Raw genomic sequence first — 26,358 nt, forward strand, 5'->3', positions numbered from 1 at the left:
CTACTGGTGCCTCTGTTGGTGTCTGGTTAAGTTAGAACTGTGGGTGAAGCTCTTCCCACACTGGGGACACTCATAGGACCTCTTCCCAGTGTGGATGCGCCGGTGGGTGACGAGGTGGGAGTTGTACTTGAAGCCCTTCCCACAGTCATGGCAGCGGAAGGGCCTCTCATCCGTGTGAATCCGCTCATGCAGGAGGAGATTGGAGCTGGTGTGAAACCTCTTCTGACACTGGGGACACTCATAGGGCCTCTCCCCAGTGTGGATGCGTTGGTGGGTCACAAGGGTGGATCTGTAGCTGAAGCCCTTCCCACATTCCCCACACTCGTAAGCCCATTCCCCAGTGTGGATCATCTGGTGGCTGATCAGGGTGCTGCTCTGCCTGAAGCTCTTCCCACACTCCAAGCACTTGTAGGGCTTCTCCCCATCATGAAGCTGCTCATGGACCACCAGCTCTGATCCCTGGCTGAAGCTCTTTCCACCTTCCTGGCACAGGGTGGGTCTTTCCTCCTCAGAGCACCCTGGGCTGGGTTTGCAGGCCCTCATCCTGTGGGATCTCTTGGGCTTTACCTCCCTGTTCGATTCCTGTGCCATGGAGTCCTTCAAAACAGCTTCTTCCACGAGGTTCTGCTGTGGAGATTTTTCCTCTCCGGTCTCCGTCCTCAGCTTCTTGTCTGGGGGACGAAGGACAAGGAGTGGATGGGCTTTGCCTCCATGCCAGAGAGAAAGGGAACGAGATACCTCCAGTGCATCCGCAGCAGGATGGCCAAGGCAGAGGGGTTGTCCTGCAGCTATGGGCCATGCTGAGCTGGGAGATGGAGCAGGAGAGAGAGAGAAAGAGGCACTGACTTCCTCCTCACCTACCTGGTGGTCCTGGGACATCTTCCTCTTCCTCGCAGCCTTCTCCTCCATCTGGCAGTGGTTTTGAGATGGGAAATTCTGGTTTGGGAGGAAAACAAGAGATGAGTGCATTGAGTTTTGCACAGGTTTGAGGGCAAACCAGGAGGAGAGTCTAAGCCAGAATTACAATTGAATAAGAAAATTAAGATCAAGGCAATGATACAAAAACACTGCCTTAAACTGACAGAGTCAGGATATAACCTGGCACCCTGTTGGTCAGGGTGCTGGTAGCAGTCCCATTAAATGGTGGCTGCAGTCCTGTTGCAGTGATGAAAGTGATTCTGTCAAAGCAGTGATCCTGTAGAAGGGTCTGGTCTTCCTCTGAAGGTCCAGTGGTTGTGATGGAGATCTTGTCCTCTGGCAACCCAGTAGCCAAGGTGCTCCTGGTGTTGCAAGGCTCAGCTTATATCCAGGTAGGAATGCTTGGTTCCTCCCCCTGGGCGGAGCATCCCACAATGGGATGATGTCATTTTACCAGTCCTGCAGGGACACTCAATGGCCCATTCACAGAAGAGAGCCCCTGGAGGGCGTAATCAGGGCTGAGTCATGGAAGAGATAAAGAACATTGCCCTGCCTGTTTATAACAGTTTCTAAAGGTGAAGATGGAAAACATGCATTTGGTTACATCTTGGACTGCAACCTGAAACAGTGGGGTAATCCCTGCTGGGGGGGTGAACACCACCCCCCTTACCCAAACTGGCTCAGGTGTAAAACCCTCACCCTGAGAAGGTCACACACACAGGGGACAATGTCACACTTGCCTCGCCCCAGGGGAAGTCTCTGTCCCTGTCACTTTCTTGCCCTCTCCTTTTTTTCTCTTTTATTCCATCTCTGCCTACCTCACATTCACTGTTCAATAAAATCCACTCTGGATTTGGTCTCGTTAGCACCTTAATTGGGGCAGAGGCATCTCTAACAATTTTCTTAACCAGATTGTGTACAATATTTTGGCACAGTGAGTTTAGGCACTGTTCTCTGACCTTGACAACAGCATGGTTCCCTGCTCTGTGGGAGGAGGGCTCTTTCTTTCCAGAGAACCTCTTGGAAACTTGGATGCAAATTCCTCTGAGCAACTTGTGGGAGAACTGATGAGGAAAATGGCTGTTGTGGGTGGCCAGTGTAAAGAAAATATATTGTTGTCCATCTTTGAAACATTTGTTCAAATCACTGGAGGAATGTGAGCAAATGACACCAGTGAGGCTGACAAGGTTCATTCACCCCAAGGTGAGGAACACGAGGCTGCTAGAAGTGCCCAGCTCAAGGAGCTAAATTCTCAAATAACTCCCAAATTCAGAGGTTTGGGGACATTGCCAAATGTGAGAATCATTATTCTCTTCATCCCTGTCACACTCATGACAGCTCCACAGTGCTTTCCCTTCCTTTTAATAATCTGTATTGGGCCAAATTTCCACTTTTCTTTTTTGGGAACCTGCCAGCAGCTGAGCTGGAGCTGTACAGGAACCGATGAAACTTGGAATTGCCACAGAATTGCTTCTATTGTTGGTTTATTAATGCTTGTGATTTATTTGTGTTTTCCTCACATGTGACTTGTGAGAAAATGAAATCTTCATCAAAGTGATTTATGCAGCGTTAAATTTAATTTCTGCCAAGTTTATTTTGTCCAGTGCTCAGGGGATGCTCAAGGGGTCTCTGCGCCTCTCGCCCTGGGCCATGCTTGGGAGGGGCATGGGAGGGTTGTCCCTGTCCTTGTCACCCCAGTCCATTCCCCAATGGGTCTCCATTATTCTCACCCCAGGAAGTGGGGTGCTCACCCCCATGCCAAGGGGGTGCTTGGGGCAGTCTCTGTCCCTCTCAGCCCAGGGGATGCTCAGGGGTCTCTGTCCCCTTGCCCTGGGGGTTGCTCGAGGGTCTCTCCATCCCTCTGGCCTCAGGGAATGCTTGTGCAGGGCTGGGGACCAGGGGTTCTGTGTCACTCTCACCGCTGAGGGTGCTGGGGGCTGGGGGGACTCTCCGACCTTCTCATCCCTGGGCAGGACAGGGATCCTCAGCAGCCATGACAGGAGGCACCACCAGAGCCCCAGAGGGATGAGACTGGAAATGGGACACTCCTGGTGCCTGTTTTTTTTTTATTCACTTCTGGTTTTTGAAGGTTTTTCTGGACAGTAGGTGACTTCTAGATATGAATTTGGGCAGAGGACATTCAGACTCACTGTGCTCATCCCTTGTTTTTCCTCAAAGCAGGATTTCACGTTACCAAACCTTGGCCCATGGAGGAGAAGGCTGCAAGGAAGAGAAAGATGCCCTGAGACATTTAGGCAGGTGAGGAGGAAGTCAGTGCCCCCTTCCCCCTCTCTCCTGCTCCATCTCCCAGCCCAGCATGGCCCCTGGCTGCAGGACAACCCCAGTGCCAATGCCGTCCTGCTGGGGATGCACTGGGGGATCTCCTGCCCCTTCCCTGTGGCACGGAGGCACATTCACAGGCTCTGGGGCAGGAGGAGGAACCGCAGGCAGTTTGGGGTGCGTGGCTCGGCTGCTCCCGGCGCGGTTCCCCCGAGCCCCCGGCGTGGCTCCGCCAGGCCCCCCCACCACAGCAGTGGCCGGAGGTTCTTTAACAGAAATGCTGGTAAATTGACCATCTGGAATGACACTAAATACAATTTCAAGAAGATGCTGGTTTGCCGGGCAATTTGCTGAATTCCACATTGTTGTTTCTTTCAGTAAAACTGCACTTTAAATGGTCTAATAAATTTATGCTTGCATAAAATTTGTGGCTGCCATGGGCTTCTCTCAAAACTAAATTACATAAAAAGATGACACACTTATTACATCCTTTGAATCCCCCCAGTAAATCTATCACACTGTTATTTCAATTGCGGATTGTTCAACTTTTCAGTGCCTTTTTTCCATTAATAGCCTCAGAATAAGTTAAATTTTGTTATATGTATACCTTTAAGGTTATTAATTTTTGATTCTGTGATGTTTAATTTAATTCAAATTCTGGGTTGATAACACTAAGCAAAGTTAAGCTTTATTATTGTCAGATTTGAGTAATGTTAAGTTAAATTCCAAAATTTGAAATCCTGTTGTTCTGGATTGAGAGATAATGTGTGTATTGTATTTGCCATCTGTCAGAGGTAGAGCAGTTATCTTCTGCTAAATGGGCAGTTTTCTTTATCTCTTCAACAAATCAGTCTCCCTTTAGGGATATTTGTTTTGTTAATGGGCCATTGAGTGTCACTGCACGACTGATAAAAATTACATTATCACACAGTGAGAGGCACTGCCCAGGGGGAGGAGCCACATATTCCAGACATGGAATTGACTACAATAAACATCATTGTCTGTGCCATTTCTCATTTGTTTTTCTCCATCTCCCCTGTAGCACTGACATAGACTGTGTCAATGACGAGCCGCGTTCTTAGTGGCTTTAAAGGAACTAAAGGATCTCTCAGCAATGTTTCATGCAGAGATGCCCTTTTGTCGCCTTCTCTGGAGCTGCAGCAGCAATGTCTGTGTGCAGAGCTGGGGCAGATCAGTGCTGGCACAGCAGCTGTGCCCAGCAGCAGCAGCAGCACTTGGTGTTGGCAGTGCTGCTGCCGTGGCCCTGCCCCGCTGCCCTGGTGGCCCTGGTGTTGCTGCAGGGCCTGAGTGCTCTCGGGGCCGGGCACAGTCCTGGGGGTGGCAGTGCCGGGGCTGCAGCAGGGACAGGCCATGGGCACTGCTGGGGCAGTGCTGATGCCTCAGGCCAGGCCCTGGGGGCTGCAGGCTCCTTGCCCAGGCTCTCTCAAGAACACGGCCAGGCCAATGCTCAGCACAGAAAAGCCCCAGGCTGAGCAGCCCCAGGCTGGCCGTGGGCAGGCTGGGGGCAAACAGCATGGCTGGGGCTCTGCAAGGGCCCTGGGGAGATGGGAAGGAGCAGCAGAGCAGGGGCTGATCCATCCCCAGTGCACTGCACAGCCTAGGGCAGTGTCCCAGAGCGTCCTCATGGAGCTGCCAACAACATCCCCCCTCTGCAGCCCTGGCCTCTCCCCCAGCTCACACAGGTGCCGCATCCTTGCAGGCACAGACACGGCAGCACTGGCTCAGGAGCCCCTGTTTGCATTGCACAGAGCAGGCAGGAGCACCCGCATACTGCTGCTGTGGGGACATGAACCTGAGGGAGCACAAATGCCATCAGCGCCTGGGTCCAGCAAGGGCTGGGGAACACCAGGGAAACCACTCAGCTTTGTCCTGGCCTCTGCAGTCAGCCAGAAAGTTTGTTCCCATCAGCTGGGAGTTTCCTGTGCCACTGCAGACACTGTTGCTCAGAGCCAGGGCTGCCTGGCACCAACCTCCAAACTGCCCTGATCATTTTATCAGCTTCATCTTTGCTTTCTTTACTCTTTTCCTGATAGAAATTTCTTCCTCTTGCCCAGCCCTGTTCTGTCTCCTGCAAACAGCCCATCCCTGTTTGCCCTTTCCTCTCTGGCCCCACTCCCCATTCCAGTTCCTGACTTGGCACCATGGGAACGTCCCTTGGGCAGCAGGATCATCCTCCAAGTGCTGCAGGAATTGTCTGCAGGCTCCTGCAGTGCCTGGTGCTGCTCCCTTGCCAGAGGCACCCCAGGCCAGGGGGGCACATCTGGGCTGCTGTGTCTGCCTGTGGGGTTCCCTGTTCTGGGCAATGAGGAGGAGCTGCAGAGGCTCTGCAGGACTGACAGGATGGGCTTTGGGGCTGGCAGGAGAAGCTGAGGGACCTGGGCTGCTGGAGCTTCTGAAGAGGAGGCCCAGGGCTCATCCTGCAACTGCCCCAAGGGTGGTTTCAGAGAATCCCAGAATCAGCAAGGTTGGAAAAGACCTTGGAGATAATCAAGTCCAAACTGTGCCCTGACACTGACTTGACTTCCCTGAGCCTCCTCTTCTCCAGGATAAACATCCCCAGCTCCTTCAGCCGTTCGTAACAGCTCTTGTGCTTCAGACCCCTTACCAGCCTTGTTGCCCTTCTCTGGACATGCTCCAGCCCCTCCATGTCCTTCATAAATTGGGGGCCCAGAACCAGATATAACACTGGAGGTGCTGCCCAGCCTGTGCTGAGAACAGGATAAGAATCACTGCCCTGCTCCGCTGGCCATACCATTCCTGATCCAGGCCAGGAGCCATTTGCCTTCTTGGCCACCTGGGCACACTGCTGCCTCATGTCCAGCCTGCTGTCCATCAGTCCCTGCAGGTCCTTTTCTGCCTGGCTGCTGTCCAGCCACTCTGTCCCCAGCCTGTAGTGCTGCAGGGGTTGTTGTGGCCAAAGATCAGGAGCTGGCACTTGGTCTTGTTCAACCTCACTTTGTTGGATTTGGGCCCTGGATCCAGCCTGTCCAGGGCCTTGTGCAGAGCCCTCCTCTCCTCCATCACATCCACACTCACACCCAGCTTGGTGTCATCTGCAAATTTGCTGATGGTGCACTCAGTCCCCTCATGCAGATCATCAATGCAGATATTGAAATCCATGCTGGCTGGCTCTGATGCCTCAGCCATCCTGTGGGTGCCCTGTGATGGCACTCAAGGTGATCTGTTCCATAACCTTGCTGGGCACCCAGGTCAGGCTGACAGGCCTGGAGTTCCCCAGATCCTCCTTCTAGCCCTTCTTGGGGATGGGCTCACATTGGCACCTCCACTCCTCTGGGACCTCCCTGCTGAGCCAGGACTGATGGTAAATGATGGAGAGCAGCTTGGGGAGATCATCCACCAGCTCCATCATCCCTCTAGGATGGATCCCATCTCCTCCCAGAGACACCTGTGAGCACCTGAGTGGCTCAGCAGGTCCCCAGCTGCTTCCTCCTGGATTCCAGGGGGCTGTTCTGCTCCCTGTGCCCATCTACCAGCTCAGGAGAACACTTGTCCTGAGGATGGCCTGTCTTATTGTTGAAAACTGAGGCAAAGAAGGGGTGAAGTACCTCAGCCCATTCTTCATCTTTGGTAATCATATCCCTCACAGTAAGAAATGCAGGTTGTCCTTACCCCTCCTTTTGACATTAACGTACCTATAAAAACATAATAATTATGCTTCACAGAAGTATCCAAGTTAAGTCCTAACTGAGCTTTTACCTCTCTAATTTTCTTTCTGCATGACCTAACAACATCCTTAAACATTTCTTGATTTACCTGCCTCTATGTCCAAAGGTGCTGCACCCTCTTTTTAATCCCTAGAAATATCCTTTTTAATCCCTTTTTAATCCCCCTTTTCCTTGAAAAGCTCCATGCCCAGCCAGGCCAGTCATTTCCCCCTCTGGGTCATCTTTCTGCACAAAGGGGGCAGCCTACTCTTGCCCCTTCAAGATTTCTTTTTTCAAGTGTTTCCATCCATCCTGGAACTAGTTGTTTTTAAGGGCTGTTTTTTAAAAAAATCAATACCTGATTTGGTACTCCCCAAATCTGCATCCTCAACAGGCCAAAGTCTGCCCTCAAAAGTCCAGTGTAGAAGATTAATTGATGTCCCTCCTTTTACCAAATATTTAAAAAGTCAATAATTTCATTGTGACTGTGCCCTAAACAGCCTCTGACCAGCACTTCTCCCACCAGCCCTTCTCTGTTTGTGACCAGGAGGAGACAGAGCTTTCCTTGGGAGTGGGAATTGCAGGAAACCTCCCCAAAGTGCAGCTTGGAAGGTTCAGGCTGGAGCTGAGGAGAAAGCAAAGTCCCTGCCAGGGTGGAATTGTGGTGCTCGAGGTGTGGCAGCGTGAGGCTGGGCCATGGCCGGCTCTGTGTGCCAGGAGCCGGCAGCGCTGGGTGCAGGGAGCCCAGGGAGGGCACAGAAACGCTGGCTGAGAAATGCTGGGGCACAGCGAGAGGGGCGAGTGCAGCCGGCCAGGGCACAGGAGCAGCACGCACAGGGGGCACAGCCTGCAGGACAGATGGCCGAGGGCTGGGCAGGGCTGGCAGGGCCACAGGCACCCAGGCCTTTGTGCCCTGGGCTCGGGCAGCGCCTCTGGAGGCCCCACAGCAGGAACTTTCCTGGCAGGGGCTGCACTTTGGCTCTCCCTCAGCCTCCCTGGCCAGGCTGGCAGGGGCTGCAGGTTGATGGCATTTGTCCTTGCTGCCCCTCACATCCCCCTGCCCCACAGAGAGCCCTGAGCCACCCGTGAGGGACAGGCCCTGCTGGCCCAGGCTGGGCTCAGGGCTTGGCCTTTCTGCTTCCCCCAGCCAGCCCAGGCCTTGCTCAGCATTGCAGTTCCCTGCCTGAACCTTGGGCTCCCTGCACTCCTGGCCTCAAGGATCTGCTCTCACCAGTCCCTGGGGAGCCTTTGGCATTCCCTGCCCTCACTGGGGCCCAGCCATGCTCCAAGGCACTTGGAGTTTTGCTTCTGACTCCTTGAGCAGCTTCTTCATCCTTCTCTCAGTGCCTGAGGCTCCTGGACCCAGCCCCAAATCCACCCTGGGGCTGATTAAAATACAGAAAGCCCTGGGGGGCTCTTTCTCTTCCTTCAATTTTCCTCCAAGCCTCCAGGGCTTGTGAAGCAGCTTGGAGTCAGTCTGGAATTCTGTTAAGGAGGGAGATTTCAAAGTGCACCAACAGCATGATGTTTGGATTTAATCACGTGTGTGGGTTTTTATTTTTCAGTTCAGAAAAGAGGTGAAAGAACGATTCCCCAGGTGATCTTGATGCTGAATGTCTCCCTAGGAGATCTGGGCATGGAGAGGAACAAGCCCCTTGCACGCTGACCCATTTTGGACAACCTGCTCCTCACCCCCCGCCTCACCATGTCTGACATGGCCCACCTGGGACTGACATCCCAAAACATAAAAATTACTCATTTTTAAAATAAATAAGATTGATTAATTTATAAAATTATAATTATAGTTTTTAAATTTATATTAGTATTACTGTATATTTCTATTACCTTTGATATTTATGTGAAAAATTGAATACATTTTTAGCAATCAAAAATTATTTGTCATTGGTTTTAAATGAAACAATTCCTTTCCTTAAATCACTGACCACTACTGGCCATTTATTTGTCCTTCTTAATGCTAATTAGTGCTATTTTTAGATCTTTTGACATATTTTTTTATTATTTTCACACACAGGGTAAAAGGGGCCACTTTGGGGTCCCTGGAGACATTTCTGGGACACATTTGGGGCTGTTTAGGGTCTGGGCAGTGTGATAAACAAGTCCACTGAATTTAAGGATCAAATAATTATCTTTATTATTTTTGCAAGCAAGAATAAGCAAGGACAGCGCTGGGCGGCCCGGAGTCTCCGCTCCACTTTGGCTCACAAAATTCCTATCCCCTGAGTCCACCTTTTATTGCCTTCTTCTCCGGGTTTAGGGATGACGTGATCTGTCTTCTGCGCTTGCTCATTCAGTTGCTAGGGGGTCTTTTTCTGCCTTCTGGTGGTCGTGGGATGAAGGCTTAGTCCCCCTTAGTCTTCCTCTTTGTGAACGCTGAGTGAACTTATGCCTTATAAGGCATATCTATACAGAACACTATACACTTTTCTGCAAGCTAAGCAATTCTTACTAGTACTATACACTTTCTGCAAGCTAAGCAATTCTAGCAAGTTTAAGGATTGTTGTTACAGCTGCTTCTCATTACTTTCCTTTCACAAGGCATAACTTTACAATGGAATTCCCAAAGCACTATAGTAAACCAGCAACCATATGTATCTGCACAAGAAGTTTTTTTGGCTATTTAACTATTGTTTTATATTGTATAGTTATTTAGCTATTGATTTAATTAATGAACAAATGTATTACTACTTGCCGGGGTCGGCTGTTACTTGTCTCTGCCCCAGCACGGGAAAAAGTGGTTCTGGGTAGGCCACGCTCTCGAAGAAGGAGTCTGGACTCTTGCTTTTAGGTCTTCAGTTGAGTTTATTATTTCTTATCTACAAAGATTTTCTGTCTGTCCAGCCGAGGTCTGATCAGCAAGACAGCCAAAGGCACTCTCTCCCGCCCACGAGGCGGTTGTCTCTTTTATAATGAAAATTACATATTAGATATTTACCTTTACTTCCCAATACTTTCTGCCCTTGTTGGCAAGTGTACTCTTTCTATGAACCAATCCACACATGCCAACATCATCCTGAACATGGATGCCAAGGAGAAGAAAGAAGAAGGACAGGGCACGCCCAAATTCCTCCATCTTGGGACTCCTGATCCATGCACAGAATTCTAGACCCCCCTGTACAACACATAAAACCCCCCTGTACAGTGCATTCTAACTTGAGTTCTAACAAGTGAATAACATCCCCTCACCATTCAGACCTGAAATTCTCTCATCTCCTCACCTTCAGGTGTCATTTCTTTAAAAGGATCAAAGTCAAGCCACCAGGTACTTTTGGCAACATTCCAGGGCCTCCGAGACCCCCAAGGGTTGTCTCGGTAGCTCTGGACATCCGGAGTGATGTACTGAGTTCCCACAACTACTTATTACAAATCCCCCATTTCTTGTTTTACCAATTTTGTTCATTAAATCTTTCTAGGTCTTTCCTAGCAAGCATTAAATGAGCTGCCGCATCAGTTAAGCTATGTGCACTAATTATAGGTGCTAACTTCCTTAGTTTTTTCATCATATTCCAATTCATAATGAATAGAACTGCTGACAAAATAAAACAAAGCAGTCAATATCAACGGAACAAAAATGGGATGGCATATACTGTTTAGGACCCCTGTGGCATTAGGAGACAAACCGAAAAGGGTATCCAACTGGATGTCACTCTGGAAATGCCAGTGGCTCAGCTGAGAGCTCTGGGAGTGACTGACACTGCACTGAGAGGGGCCACAGTCCTGCAAGGGTCTTTCACCAGGAGCAAACAGCAGCCTGGAGGGTGGGCAATGCTGGATCTGTACCACTGTGTGCTCATCCTTCACCTGAATGTGGAGCTGCCCCCAAAGTTGCCATGCATCACTTTTTCTTTTTCTCCTCTTGGATATATTTTGGAGCAGCTGTTCTATGTGGCTTTTGATGGTGATCCTGTGGGAAGCAGCCATTTGCCTGCTGTGCTATCCTCACAACTAATACTAACTCTTCATTTCCCTTGGTTTTATTTGGCGTTTTTTATCTATTTGTTTGATTGGTTTGCTGCATGGGTTTCTTTCTTTGTTTGTTTGGGTTTTTGTCTGATTTGGTTAGAGGTTTTTTTTGGTTTTTCATAAATGACTGGGGAAGTTGGCAAAGCCAAACTCAAGATAATGTAAACCAGGATCAGCTTTCCAGAAATTGCTTTTGGCTGGGTTTAGCTGCATCCCCCAGGCTCAGGATCACTAGTGTATTTTCAGGTTTTGCTCTGCATATCAGCCTGCCCAGACTCCACTTAGAGTTTCACAAATGGAGAAGACAATGGACATTGTGCCAAGCTTCCTTTCCAACAGAAAAACCTGGGTCAGCATGACAGAAAAGAAGAAAAATAAATCACCAGTTAGAACAGAACCAGTGTCCCACCATCTTCCCCTCCACTGTTATTAGTTTTGTACATTTAGAGGCAAACCTGGGTCTAAAGCTAGCATCTCTCAGTTCCTGATGGTATTTGCTACTCTGCAGCCTTGACTCGCCCTGATGTGACTGACTGCTGGGCAAGTGGGGCTGGGGATGCTCAGCCTGGAGAGAGGAGACACTGGGAGGCCTCACTGTGGCTCTGCAGGACTGGAAGGGTCCCGCAGGAAAGAAGGGGACAGAGTGTTCAGCAGGGCCTGTGCTGACAGGACAAGGGGGGATGGCTTTCAACTGCAGCAGGTTGATTGAAGCTGCATCTAAGGAAGCTGCTCTTTTCCACTGGGGCTGGTGGGGCACTGGCCCAGGCTGTGCACAGAGGCTGTGCATGCCCCATCCTTGGCAACAGGGCTCTGAGCAGCACGCTCTGGGGGAAGAATGCTCAGCTGGGAACAAGATGTTCTTCAGGCTCCCTTGCAAGCCCAACCGTTCAGGGACTCCATCATTCCACGGTCTCCACTGTCCACTTCAGATGGATCCTGGGAACTGTGATGTCACAGCCCACGCTCCAGCTGGAACGTCCAGCGCCCAGCAAAGGGCACAACATAACACTTGGCCGCTGTGTTGACACGCTCTGCACCTTGCTCCTGCCCTTGCCTTTCACTCTTCTTATCCCCCTGATAGCCTGATCACTCCTGACAGCTGCTGAGTGCCTGGATTTCATCATCCAGCCCTGCAGCATGCTCCCCTTTGTTCTGAGGAAGGTATGGTGCCATTCCATGGAGGTGGACACCCCCCACCGGCCCGGGTGGGCTGGAGCTCTGTGGGGATGGAGTGGGACAGGGACCCCACTCTGAGGTTTTGCTGCCTCTGCAGGCTCTCCCAGACAGAGAGGAGGAGATGGAGGTGGATACAAAGATTGATATGGAGGAGCAGATGGAAATAGACGGAGAAGACCCTGGAGAGGAAGAGATGGATGTGGATGTGGATGTGGATGAGGAAGAAGAGATGGATTTGGATATGGAAGAGTCCATTATGGACATGGATATTGATTAAAATGGTGAGGAAGAGGCCATGATCTTGGCATGAAGAGCAATGCCAGCAGCAGGACAGGCAGAGTGGGTCTCCTGCTGCCGGGCTGGGGCTGGGCTGGGTGCTCCCTGCTCAGGGACATTGTAGCCAGGGCACTGGATTCTGGTGGCCATCCACAGCCTTTCCTGTGCCTGCTTTGCTCCACACAAGCTCCATGCCAGACCCAGCCAGGCTCAGTACTGGTAGCAGAGTCCTGCTGCTGGGCCAGCATGTGCCAGCCTGGGGGCACATGCAAGAGCCTTCTGTGCCTGACTGGACTGACCGTGCCATTTGCTTTTCTTCCAGGTGCGATGGACAGCACAGACAGAGACACCAACCTTTGTATATATGTTCTACAGTTTGTTGTTGTTCTTTAGAATGTAGATTGTAGGGCTATTTTTGACTTCTGTAAATACATAGTTTTGTTAGGTAGGTTTTGTTAGGTAGGTTTTTATGTATATATGTTCTATCTATTGTTGTTGTTACCAATATTGTTACAATGTAAATGTATTCTGCATTTTTGCTGCTGTTCTTCTGTAATAAAAAAATTTTACTTTTCACACCCCAGTTCTCCTTGCATTTGCTTCAGGCACAGGCAGCATTTTGCAAAGTTGTGCTTTCCACTTGCTCCATGCTCCCAGGGCTGGACGTCCCTGGCACAGCCTCCCCAGGAGTGGGGGTCCCTGTGCACAGAGGGGTTCCCCTGACAGAGGTGAGCCTCTCCTTGCAGTTTCTCTGGACACACTTGGGAGCTGTAGGGGCAAAGCCCAGTGTGCCCTGGCCCATGGATCCCATGTTGGAGCAGGGCTGAGCCTGTGTGCTCCTGCAGAGCCTCAGCCATGGCTCTTCCCTGGGCAGCCCCAGGGCTAAGGAGGGTGCACTGGGCTGTGGGCAAGCCCTGCTCCTGGGCACCCTGAGGGGCTGGAGCCAGCCTGGAGGGAGCCTCAGCCCTACATGGACCAAGATTTCCTTTGGAAACCCTCTCTGTCCCCAGACTCTGCTGAGCACAACAAGAATTGATCCTCCTAGTTCAAGGTGTGACCTTCATTGGCACAAATTTGTCCCTTGCACTTTCTAGCACAGCAAATGTCAGTGCTTGTAATCCCTGTTCTGCACACTCTGCTTAGGCAGCAAAACATCTGAACCTGAGGGAACATCTGGAATTAGCATCCACCTGCAGAGAGCTCCAGGGGGAGAACCTACCCCCAAGCACCCAGTGAAATACTTGACACTGATAGTCTGGGGCAGAGCTGAAACTAAAGTATTTTAATGCCAAGAGAGAGGATTATTTTATTGCTGAATTCATTCTCCAAGAACAAGAATGGAAGCATTTGGTCTCCTCACCTGCCACCGATGTGTATTGCCAAGGTTTGCCTCTGGGTTATGACTGATTTTGATGAATCTGTTCAGAACTCTGATGCTGTTCCTGGCTAAGGTGCAGAGATGATATTTCAGAGCCAGATGAGCTCAGCACATCTTGTGTAATGCAGAATGTCCAGAGCCAGACATTCAGGCCATGCAAACTGATACTTTTTCATCTCTGTGCAAAGATCATTAGTAGGACATCCCTGATGTACCACACACTTCTCAGATGCTCCTCTGACCAGCTATATACCCCATGGCATTGTTCCTGGCACAACGTTAAAGCCAGGCAGGTCACACATATTCTCTTCCTCTGACTCCTGCTGGGATGACAACACCAAAAAACAGAAAAGAGATATAATGATCAGGGATTTTCATTGTGTGAGCTCTGCATTCCCCAAGCTCTTGCAAAGGGGGAATGTTCATCGGGCAAAGAACACGAGAAGGAGCCTCAAATTGTCCAAAATCTCAGTAAAAATATTATTTCCTATGGAACCCTTCACCAAAGCTGGTCACACTTCAGGCCCTTTCTGCACCCATTTCCTAATGTGCATCTCCCTGTGGGGTGTTCCCACTGCTCCAGGGACCCAGCACAAACCTTATAGCCCCACACCAACACACCCCCAGGAGCTGCAGCCTTCCCTCCAAACCTGGGCACCTGCAGCAGCCACCTCTGTGCTGAGCTGAGCCGGTTTCTCCCAAAACCAGGTGCTCCATTTATCCTTGAAAAGATTGACAATAGCATTCTTGTCTTCTCCAAAAGGGCCATCGTTTCACAACTGTCATCTCCACACTGAGACTTTATCCCCTTCAAGTGTTCAAGTACACAGGCAGCACCAAGGAAGGCGCTGAAGTGAGTCAAGTTGAACCCCAAAGAGCTCTCAGCTCCCCGAGAAAGCTCAGACAAGCACTAGAGAAAGAATTCATGCTTCCATAACTGGCACCTAACAGCCACAGGGCAAGTGAGAAGTTGGTATTAGAGAATGAAGAAAAAGCACTGAGTAATAAAAGGTGAGAAAAATCCATCACTCCAACAGGTGAATGAAGGTAAACCACATGAAGAAACAGAAGAAGATGGAGGGGAAAAAACCCACCATTAATAGTGTCCGTGACACCCAGAGCCAAAAGAAGCCCAGGGGATCAGCAAGGATGTAAGCACATGCTCCAAACAACAGCAGAAATGAAGTGAGAGCTCTGGAGGGAACAAAAGAAAGAGACAGCCTGAAGAAAGGAAATAATGCCTCCCCACAAGGTGTTTTGGTTTTTTCAAGTGAGAGTCTCTTGTATCGTGTGGTGGAAACCCAGAAAAATAAAGGTCGGGAGAATCATGGTTGAATTGGAACATTCCTGCATAGCAGCCGAGATATAGCCTTGTGCAAATTATTCCATGCAGCATTCACATGTTTAATTCCTTCTTTTCATCTTCCTGGGGAAGCAGAGTTGCTTTATTTACTCCAAGCAAGATTTTCTCCCTCCTCCCTGGCAAAGAACAAGCTCCCATCCTGGCAAGTGCTCCTGGGTTTACTTAAGGCTCATCACACCCATGCTCAAGAGAGTGGAGCAGGTTAATTTATCACTTGTTCCAATGACTGACTTGCCCAGCTGCCAGGTTCAAGAGCCCCAGAGTGCCTCAGGTTGTACAGGATCACAGAAGGAAAAGCTCCATTGAATTCAGCTGCTGCCACACTGGCCCTCTTTGCCTGTCAAACACATTCAGCTGCTCTTGCTCTGCCCTGTCAAAATCCCCCATAAAATACAAGTGAAAATCCCTCATCACCTGTGAGAAAGCACAGCTGGGTTCTGCTCAGGGCATTTCAAACTATGTGGGGTAGTTGTGACCTCCCCTTGCAAAGGCAGCATGTCAGGAAAACCAAAAGTTTCTTTTCATGGACTCACCAGACTCAGCACACCTTCCCCTCGATCAGGTTGCTCCAAGCCCCATCCAACCTGGCCTTGAACACTTCCAAGGGTGACACAGCCACAGCTTCTCTGGAACCTGTTTTGCTCCTCCCAGATCTAAAATCATACCCAACTTAGCAGCCTCATAGATTGATTTCTATTCAACAGCTGCATTTTTCTAGCAAAGAAATATGGCAAACCTTGTTTGCATCTAACTTTGCAAAATCAACACAAGCTCTGAAGAAAGGGCTGCTGCCCACTTTTCTTCTTTTTCCCCATTTGTTGGAACATTTTCATTCTGTTGTTGTTTGGAGCAGTATTTTAATCGATCTGGCTGAGGCTGCTTCAAATAGTACAGCAAGTTATTTGTGTGAGGGGTGGAAAACTGAGCTCTTGCACATCCAGTGTTTCTGTTGTTGGAAGTCTTCAATCCCACCTCTCTGATGGGATGAAATAGGTGCTACTCATCCAATTTCTAAAGTATCATGCATCGAGCTGACACTATTTGAAGACTTAAAAATAAAGTAAATTTAAACAAACCTCTACTCCTTTCCATTTTCTCTGTTCCACAGTTGATGACAGAAGACAGGAGAGAAAGATTGTTTTAGGAACAATGCTTTCAGGACTCTAAAAAGAATATCAAACCTGCTCTGCCACACTCTCGGCTGTTACAGCCCCAAAATCACTGGCTGTCATTGCTCACAGAGTCACAATTGTGATGAGATTTCTACCACAGCACAGGACAGCAAATTTTTGGTTGTTTTCCTGGGAAGAACTTCTGGGTAGCAAGGCAGACGTGGCTCTTCTAATGGCCCTTGAAAGTGGATGTGTGAAATGAGGTAGAAAAAGCCAAAGGCCAGCTGAACCTGGGATCTCTGAATGTATCTTCACATTCTTCCCAGGAAGATGAGTGGCAATCACTTTTCTGCCAGGGAAAGGGAATCTGCTGGAATGTGGTGTAGAAAATGTGCTTTCTGCTCCTCTCGGAGCCAAAATTCCTACCCATTTCTTTGAAGTCCTTGTTAGGTAAGGACCATGTTCAGCTGAGTGACAGTGAAACAAAATGGCAAGCCAGGAATACATTGCCCTGCACACAACATCCTCCATTCCCATGGATGGTTTCTCACTGGCACACAGGAGGAAGGAAAAAACCCAAATGCATTGTTGTACACCAAGTCAGATGTTTTGAGGGATGAACAGAACTCACGGGGATATGGAAACCCCCCCTGAAAAGCAGTTCAGAGAAAGCCTGAGCTGTTATGTGCTGCTAGGCATGAAGATGCTCAGGATCTTCCACAGATGCTCAGCAGGCAGTAGGATTGCGGCTGGATGTCACTCTGCAAATCCCAGTGGCTCAGCTGAGAGCTCTGGGAGTGACTGACGCTGCACTGAGAGGGGCCACAGTCCTGCAAGGGTCTTTCACCAGGAGCAAACAGCAGCCTGGAGGGTGGGCAACGCTGGATCTGTACCACTGCATGCTCATCCTTCACCTGAATGTGGAGCTGCCCCCAAAGTTGCCATGCATCACTTTTTCTTTTTCTCCTCTTGGGTATATTTTGGAGCAGCTGTTCTATGTGGCTTTTGATGGTGATCCTGTGGGAAGCAGCCATTTGCCTGCTGTGCTATCCTCACAACTAATACTAACTCTTCGTTTCCTTTGGTTTTATTTGGCGTTTTTTATCTATTTCTTGGATCAGTTTGCATGGGTTGGTTTGTGTTTGTTTGGGTTTTTGTCTGATTTGGTTTGAGTTTTTTCTTTGGTTTTTCATAAATGACTGGTGAAGTTGGCAAAGCCAAACTCAAGACAATGTAAACCAGGATCAGCTTTCCAGAAATTGCTTTTGGCTGGGTTTAGCTGCATCCCCCAGGCTCAGGATCACTAGTGTATTTTCAGGTTTTGCTCTGCATATCAGCCTGCCCAGACTCCACTTAGAGTTTCACAAATGGAGAAGACAATGGACATTGTGCCAAGCTTCCTTTCCAACAGAAAAACCAGGGTCAGCATGACAGAAAAGAAGAAAAAGAAATCACCAGTTAGAACAGAACCAGTGTCCCACCATCTTCCTTTCCACTGTTATTAATTTTGTACATTTAGAGGCAAACCTGGGTCTAAAGCTTGCATCTCTCAGTTCCTGATGCTATTTGCTACCCTGCAGCCTTGACTGGCCCTGATGTGACTGACTGCTGGGCAAGTGGGGCTGGGGATGCTCAGCCTGGAGAGAGGAGACACTGGGAGGCCTCCCTGTGGCTCTGCAGGACTGGAAGGGTCCCGCAGGAAAGAAGGGGACAGAGTGTTCAGCAGGGCCTGTACTGACAGGACAAGGGGGGATGGCTTTCAACTGCAGCAGGTTGATTGAAGCTGCATCTAAGGAAGCTGCTCTTTTCCACTGGGGCTGGTGGGGCACTGGCCCAGGCTGTGCACAGAGGCTGTACATGCCCCATCCTTGGCAACAGGGCTCTGAGCAGCATGCTCTGGGGGAAGACTGCTCAGCTGGGAACAAGATGTTGTTCTTCAGGCTCCCTTGCAAGCCCAATCGTGCAGGGACTCCATCATTCCATGGTCTCCACTGTCCACTTCAGATGGAGCCTGGGAACTGTGATGTCACAGCCCACGCTCCAGCTGGAACGTCCAGCGCCCAGCAAAGGGCACAACACAACCCTTGGCCGTTGTGTTTGCACGCTCTTCACCCTGCTCCTGCCCACTCTGCTTGTCACCTTTCCTCAGTCCTGAAAGATCCTTAGTGCCTGGATTTCATCATCCAGCCCTGCAGGATGCTCCCCTTTATTCTGAGGAAGGTATGGTGCCATTCCATGGAGGTGGACACCCCACACCTGCCCGGGTGGGCTGGAGCTCTGTGGGGGTGGAGTGGGACAGGGACCCCACTCTGAGGTTTTGCTGCCTCTGCAGGCTGTCCCAGATGGAGAAGAGGAGATGGAGGTGGATATAGAGATTAATAGAGAGGAGGACATGGAGACGGAGGGAGCAGATACTGGAGAAGAGGAGATGGAGGTGGAGGTGGTTGTGGAAGAGGAGATGGAATTGGATATGGAAGAGTCCATTGAGGACATGGATATTGATTAAAATGGCGAGGAAGAGGCCCTGATCTTGGCATGAAGACCAATGCCAGCAGCAGGACAGGCAGAGTGGGTCTCCTGCTGCCAGGCTGGGGCTGGGCTGGGTGCTCCCTGCTCAGGGACATTGTACCCAGGGCACTGGATTCTGGTGGCCATCCACAGCCTGTCCTGTGCCTGCTTTGCTCCACACAAGCTCCATGCCAGACCCAGCCAGGCTCAGTTCTGGTAGCAGAGTCCTGCTGCTGGGCCAGCATGTGCCAGCCTGGGGGCACATGCAGGAGCCCTCTGTGCCTGACTGGAGTGACCGTGGCATTTGCTTTTCTTCCAGGTGCGATGGACATCATGGAGAGAGATGCCACCTTTCTGTACATACGTTTTACACTTTGATGTTGACTTTAGGATATAGGTTTTAGGGCTTTTTGTCTTCTGTAAATATGTTTCACATATTTTTGTTAGGTAGGTTTTTCTGTATATAAGTTCTATTGATTGTTGTTGTTACAAATGTTCTTACAATGTAAATATCTTCTGTATTTTTTCTGCTGTTCTACTGTAATAAACAAATTTTATTTTTCACATCCCCAGTTCTCCTTGCATTTGCTTCAGACACAGGCAGCATTTTGCAAAGTTGTAGTTTCCACTTGCTCCAGGTTCCCAGGGCTGGAGGTCCCTGGCACAGCCACCCCAGGAGTGGGGGTCCCTGTGCACAGACGGGTCCCACTGACAGAGGTGAGCCTCTCCTTGCAGTTTCTCTGGACACACTTGGGAGCTGTAGGGGCAAAGCCCAGCGTGCCCTGGCCCATGGATCCCATGCTGGAGCAGGGCTGAGCCTGTGTGCTCCTGCAGAGCCTCAGCCATGGCTCTTCCCTGGGCAGCCCCAGGGCTAAGGAGGGTGCACTGGGCTGTGGGCAAGCCCTGCTCCTGGGCACCCTGAGGGGCTGGAGCCAGCCTGGAGGGAGCCTCAGCCCTACATGGACCAAGATTTCCTTTGGAAACCCTCTCTGTCCCCAGACTCCTCTGAGCACAACAAGAATTGATCCTCCTAGTTCAAGGTGTGACCTTCATTGGCACAAATGTGTCCCTTGCACTTTCTAGCACAGCAAATGTCAGTTCTTGTAATCCCTGTTCTGCACACTCTGCTCAGGCAGCAAAACATCTGAACCTGAGGGAACATCTGGAATTAGCACCAACCTGCAGAGAGCTCCAGGGGGAGAACCTACCCCCAAGCACCCTGAGAAATACTTGACACTGACAGTCTGGGGCAGAGCTGAAACTAAAGTATTTTAATGCCAAGAGAGAGGATTATTTTATTGCTGAATTCATTCTGCAAGAACAAGAATGGAAGCTTTTGGTCTCCTCACCTGCCACAGATGTGTATTGCCAAGTTTTTGCTTCTGGCTTATGACTGATTTTGATGAATCTGTTCAGAACTCTGATGCTGTTCCTGGCTAAGGTGCAGAGATGATATTTCAGAGCCAGATGAGCTCAGCACATCTTGTGCAATGCAGAATTTCCAGAACCAGACATTCAGGCCATGCAAACTGACAAGTTTTCATCTCCGTGCAAAGATCAGTATTAGGACATCCCTGATGTACCACACATTTCTCAGAGCTGTCCCTTTCATCCAGCTCTCCCCAGTCACTTCACAGACTTCACTCTAAGCCGTTTCTGATAGAGCTCAGTAGCACATGGGTTTTAATCCTGGTTTTTCTTCATCTTCTCCAGAGCTGTCTCCAGACACGGTGTGTGGGCACCATCTGGCAGCAGCAGCATTAACCTGTCACCTCCCTGACACTGAGGTTCATGTCACAACTTTTCATCAAAAGCAGCAAATCAATGATTCCCACTGGGTCCCACAAAGCTCCGTGGGGAGTTTGTGTGGCTGCAGTTCCAGCACCAGCCCTGGTCCTCAGAATTTCAGGAGGAGATACAGAAGGAATCAGCCATTCATAGAGAACAACATGAGTTTGCAGGGCCCAGATCCCCACAACAGAGTCCCCAGACTCTGCATTTACACTTTGGCTTCTGTGCCTTACTTTTCCTCTCACTAAAGTCCTGACAGTTTATCTCATGCTCAGGTTCCCAAGATAATTCAAAGCAGCTTTAGGATCAGGGATATATGGGAACTGTCCCAAGGCTCAACAAAATTTCTCTCCTCAGGCCTGACAATTCCAGCTAAGGAGAGAGGAAAAGCCTGCATGAAAGAGATGTCAAATCAAAGCAGTAATCAAATTGAGGTATAATGAGAGTAGCTGAAGAGGTTTTCAATGTTCAGAACAAGATTAGCAGTGCCAGGCACAGGAGGGATGTGACATTTTCCCCGCTGTAACAACTCTGTCATGCAAATTACATCTCAAATCCTCCTCCCCAGCTCTGGGACCTGTTCAGCCACAAACGTGGTGCTGAATTTTTAAAGCAAAGTGGAAGCTGGTCAGAGAGGTGGTTTGCAAATAAAAATCACAGAGGGCAGTTTGGAAGCACCAGCTGGAGCAGAGAGGGACAGAGCCTGGCCCTGGGGGGCAGCACAGCCACACAACACATGCCTGAAACTTTAAGAAATTAAAGAACTTGCCACTGGTTTTCCCTCAGGAGCTACAGAAGGTGCTTTATGGAATCCCTGCCTCCTTCACACATGCATCAGCATGCAGGAGAGCGCAAGGATGAAGATTACAGCACCTGCTGCTTCCATCTCCTGACTCAAATCTCCCCAAAATCTGTCACTATTAGGCCTTTTCAAAGTCTCAGATTCACTTGGTCCTTGCAGGATTTTGGTTCTGAGGAGCATGAAGGGAGATAAAGGCACTTGCAGACACCAGAGATGCAGTTGGTGCCTGAGGTGCATTTCACTGCCCAGGTTAGTGCCTCTAAAACCATCAAAAGCCACCCCTTTGACAGCACCAAGGCAAGAGCAGAACACCAGGGCCTGCACTCTTGCTTCGGCAAGAGCCCCTTGTGTGAGGACACGAGGCTTGACTCCATTTTCATCAGAAGGCTGATTTATTATGTTATATATTATACTAAAATACTACATTACAACTACACTAAAAGAACAGAGAGAAGAAGATCAGAAGGCTACAAAGACAAGAATAGAATAGGAATGAATAACAAAAATCCTGTGACTGCTCTCAGCCTTGGCACAGGTGGCTGTGATTGTTCACTGATTGAAAACAATCCACGTGGACCAATGGAAGATGCACCTGTGGCATTCCACAGCAGCAGATAGTTATTGTTTACATTTCTTTCCTGAGGCTCTCAGCTCCTCATGACAGGAAAAATCCCAGCAGAGGCTTTTTCCCTAAAATATCATGGCTACATCTCACCCTTTAAAATTTATTAAATTAAATAGAAAAAGAAATGTTTGCAATATCTTCTACTGGGCCCTTGCAGAAGAGAGAACAAACACCTCTTGAGGTTCATCTGTTGCCAATCAAAATCTCAATCAACTGCTGATGTGGAATGGTCAGGGAAATTCTTCACCTGTAGAACATTCAGGGAAATTCTTCACTTATCAAACATCACATTCTATCATATCACTAAAACAATCTTAAAAAATAAGAAAATGCAAAAACTCATGCAAACAAAGTTCATTGTTTCAAGTCCAAACAGCTGAATTTCAGGACAGAGTCCATGGACTGAAGATGTTCTTCTTTGACATCTCTGGAAGTCCCCTTTGGCCCTGAAACAGGCTTGCAGAATTCTGAAACAAAGAACTGCTAAAGAGAATCAATCAACAAGAATCATCAAAAATCCATTGACAGTCATCAAACATATCAGAGAGAAAATTCTGGAATGCCGTGGCCACAGCCCTTCATTGAACCACTTGGGCTGAGGCTAATTTTTGGCTTTTCAATGCTTTTGAGCTGCTAGCTCTTTCCACTTTTCTTCTTTTTTTTTTTTTTTTTTCAAAAGAAGAAGAACAGCAGCAGCAGAGGGTCTCTAGGACCTTTCGGTGGCCCTGGTCCTGGTGGGCAGACCAGAGAACCCAGACCTGGCTCACAGAATGGTGGCCCAGGTCCCTGTGGGGAAAGCAAAGTCCCCAAACTGAGCACTGGGCGGGGCAGTGGCCCCGGCCCAGGGAAATGAGCCAAATGGCCCAGAACCAGCCTGTGAGGCGGGCTCTGTGTGCTCAGAACCTGGCAGGACCATGCTGCCAGCGTCTTGAGAGCAGAAATGACCCAATGCTTCCTCCCCCCAGCAGCACCGGTGCACACTGGCAGCTGGAGAAGCTTTCTCAGGAATTGTCATCCCAGATGTGAGGGTTTCTTGTCCCCAGAGCAAGCGAGCAATGCTTGCTTTGCTCTGTGTCTCTTGCTCCTGCAAGGCAAATGCCACTGCTCCTGCTTTCTGCCCCTCGGCACCACCCCCATCCCCACTGGGCTGGGAACCAGAGGCAGATACCACAGGAGCCAACTCCCCCACGCCGCTGGGGCGCTTGGGGGAAGGTAGGCACCCCAACCCCTAGGGAGAAGCCCCCGACCACACGCGAAATGGCCCAGAAACCACACTGATTTTGAACAGCCAGCCAAACTGCTCCTGCGGTGAGCTGGTGGGCCGTGCCCTCTCCACGGAGGGACAGACTGTTCACAGGGTCTGATGCGAAGGTCGGAGCTCTGGAAGGCAGCGGGACAACTGGGGTGGGTGGTGCGGGCAGCACGGGTGCTGGTGTCGGCTCTTGAGTCGGTCCCGTGGGCTCAGCACCATTCTTGGCATGCTCTTTCACTGCAATTGGGTTGGCAGGGAGCAGCAGGCTCGACACGGGCGGCGGGGCCGGCTCCCCATCTCCCCCAAGAGAAAGAGCGGGGGGGAAAGGCAGCTCTGCCTGCTCATGCTCCAAGGGAGCGGAGAAAAACTTTTGCTCAGCTGTGGGCAATGCGGGGGGGCTGCGAACCCGCGGTTTGTCTTCTTTGAGAGGCTCCTCTCGTGCCGAACCTGGTGGAAACGGAGCGCGACCGCGCCACCGAGCCACGATGTCCCCCGCAGCCTCCCTTTTTTCCAAAATACAGAATAAGAGTCACAGGTGCACTCCATACATTGTTGGGAGTGTAACACCCTGGTCCTTTGTCCACTCAAAAGCAGCGTCCATGAACTCCCAAAGATCTAAATCAAGGGAGTATATGACATTTGTAAAAAATCTATGAAATTTTGCCCATCTTAAAAACTCATAACACAGTCTCTCCCACACACTATTAACTCCGTTCTCGTGTCCCCATCTGTGCCAGAGTTTAATAACTTTCTTCTCTGACGCAGTAAACGGAACCTGAGCTTCCGAAGGTACATTTTCCCAACTTTCCTCCCACCTTCTGCGAATGGCAGGATCTTCAGGAAGGGAAAAAATAACAGTACCTTTAGACAGTGTCCTTGTGGATCCAGCTGTGCAGCTCTGCTGCTCTGCGGTCTCTGGACACAATGTCCAGGAAAGTCCAACAGGTTCTCCTGTTTGCCTTGGCTGTGAACTCTGCCCATCTTCAGGGTCTCGTTTCTTCAGCTCCAGGCTGGACTCTGTGGTCACTCCTGGGGGTGCCATCAATTTCACATGTCCAGGGGTCACCAACTGTTGTTTAGGCTGCCCTTTGTGTGAGGACACGAGGCTTGACTCCATTTTCATCAGAAGGCTGATTTAGTATGTTATATATTATACTAAAATACTACATTAAAACTATACTAAAAAGAACAGAGAGAAGAAGATCAGAAGGCTACAAAGACAAGAATAGAATAGGAATCAATAACAAAATCCTGTGACTGCTCACAGCCTTGCCACAGGTGGCTGTGATTGGTCACTGATTGAAAACAATCCACATGGACCAATGGAAGATGCACCTGTGGCATTCCACAGCAGCAGATAGTTATTGTTTACATTTCTTTCCTGAGGCTCTCAGCTCCTCAGGACAGGAAAAATCCCAGCAGAAGCTTTTTCCCTAAAATATCATGGCTACATGTTCCCACCATGGATCACAGGAAATGTGGGTCACCAGGGCTGTGCCCAGCGTGGGTCCTGCAGTGGGGGATGGAGCTGGAGCAGCACACGAAGCTCTTCCCGTACTCGGGGCACTCGCAGGGCTTCCCTCACCGGTGCCTCCGTTGGTGTTGGGTCAAGTTAGAGCTGCTGGAGGAGCTCTTCCCACACTGGGGACACTCACAGGGCCTCTCCCCAGTGTGGATGCGCCGGTGGGTGACGAGGTTGGAGTTGTGCCTGAATCCCTTCCCGCAGTCGGGGCAGCAGAAGGGCCTCTCCTCTGTGTGAATCCGATAGTGCCAGAAAAGATGGGAGCGGATCCAAAACCCCTTCCCACACTTGGAACACTCGTAGGGCCTCTCCCCAGAGTGGATATTTTGGTGGTAGATCAGGTTGGTGCGAAGTCTGAAGCTCTTCCCGCATTCCCCACACTCGTAGGGCCGTTCCCCACTGTGGATCACCTGGTGCCTGATCAGGCTGGAGCTCCTCCTGAAGCTCTTCCCACACTCCAAGCACTTGTGGGGCTTCTCCCCATCATGGAGCTGCTCATGGACCACCAGCTCTGAGCTCTGGCTCCATCTCCAGCCGCCTTCCCGGCCCAGGCTGGCTCTTTCCTCCTCAGATCCCCGTGATCTGCATTTGCAGCCCCTCCTCGTGTGGCATCTCCGGGGCTTTTCCTCCCCGTTGGGTTCCTGTGCCGTGGAGCCGCTCAAAACGGCCTCTGCCACGAGGTTCTGCTGTGCTGAGCTGGGAGATGGAGCAGGAGAGAGGGGGAAAGGGGCACTGACTTCCTCCTCACCTGCCTCATTGTCCCAGGGCATCTTGCTCTTCCTCACAGCCTCCCAGGGGTTGGCAATGAGAAATCATGGTTTGAGGAAAATAAGGGATGAGCACGTTGAATTTGAAGGTCCATCTGCCCGAGCCCACCTCGAGAAGTCACCGGCTATCTGGGCTCCAGAAAAACCTCTCAAACACCAAGGTTCAGCCCTAAAAATCCTACCAAGAGCTTCCTGTCCCTTGTCCCTCCCCTCTGCTCTTCGGAGTTCCCCCTGTCCCAGCTGCTGGGGTTACACTTGCATTGGGGGTCCCCCTTCTCCTCGGTGCCCGCCCTCCCCAGCCTGCTGGCAGTCCCAGCAATCCCAAAAGCTGCCCCCTCTTCACTCTGCCCATTCAGGGGTGCCGGGGCTTTTTGGGCTCCCTTTTGGGCTCCCTTCTCCCCTCATTCTCTGCTCTGGGCTGCTTTGGAGCCCTGCCAGCTGCAAACATCCCCCCCAAAAAACCCCAAAGCCAGGCACCCCCGGGATATTCGGGCCGTGCTCCCTCTCCCCGGGCACCTGCGGGATGGGGGGCGATGCTCCCGGGGCTGCGGCGGCTTCAGGGACCGCCATGGCCATGAGATTCTCCCTCTCCTCTTCTGCTGCTGCTCGGCCTCTTCCTCCCTCCCTCCTCCTCCTCCTCCTCCTTTCCCGTTCCTGAAGGTTCTCATGAAGGCTGAACCATGAGGGGAAAAGGGGTAAGGAAAGGGCGGAACTGTGAGGGGAAAGGGGGCAAGGAAAGGACGGAACTGTGAGGGGAAAGGGGGCAAGGAAAGGGCGGGAACCGTGAGGGGAAAGGGGGCAAGGAAAGGACGGAACCGTGAGGGAAAAGGGGGCAAGGAAAGGGCGGAACTGTGAGGGGAAAGGGGGCAAGGAAAGGGCGGGAACCGTGAGGGGAAAGGGGGCAAGGAAAGGGCGGAACCG

General features: G+C 50.4%; 1 protein-coding gene and 1 long non-coding RNA gene across 2 annotated transcripts; one reads left to right on the plus strand and one right to left on the minus strand.

Annotated features, from left to right (window-relative positions):
* Positions 1–25,772, minus strand: LOC135305577 (zinc finger protein 239-like). The gene is made up of 2 exons (XM_064429312.1): positions 24,789–25,772; positions 1–479 (listed from the first exon to the last, which is right to left on the minus strand). The coding sequence occupies exons 1-2, from the start codon at positions 25,438–25,440 to the stop codon at positions 1–3; spliced, it is 1,131 nt and encodes a 376-aa protein (XP_064285382.1). The 5' UTR covers positions 25,441–25,772.
* On the plus strand, positions 11,875–12,823 carry LOC135305725 (uncharacterized). Its single transcript, XR_010366709.1, has 3 exons — positions 11,875–12,026; positions 12,139–12,322; positions 12,640–12,823. It is a non-coding gene; the product is annotated as an uncharacterized LOC135305725 (long non-coding RNA).
* Positions 25,773–26,358: the final 586 nt, after the last annotated feature.

Source organism: Passer domesticus, chromosome 8 (genome assembly GCF_036417665.1).
Source record: "Passer domesticus isolate bPasDom1 chromosome 8, bPasDom1.hap1, whole genome shotgun sequence".
Lineage (NCBI taxonomy): Eukaryota > Metazoa > Chordata > Aves > Passeriformes > Passeridae > Passer > Passer domesticus.

Bases quoted from the DNA above. Each gene is read 5' to 3' on its own strand.
- LOC135305577 (XM_064429312.1), bottom strand. From the start codon at position 25,440: ATGCCCTGGGACAATGAGGCAGGTGAGGAGGAAGTCAGTGCCCCTTTC. The intron at 480-24,788 runs GTGGGAAGAGCT...TGTGCCAGGAAG, and splicing joins GCCCTGTGAGTGTCCCCAGT to GTGGAAAGAGCTTCAGCCAG.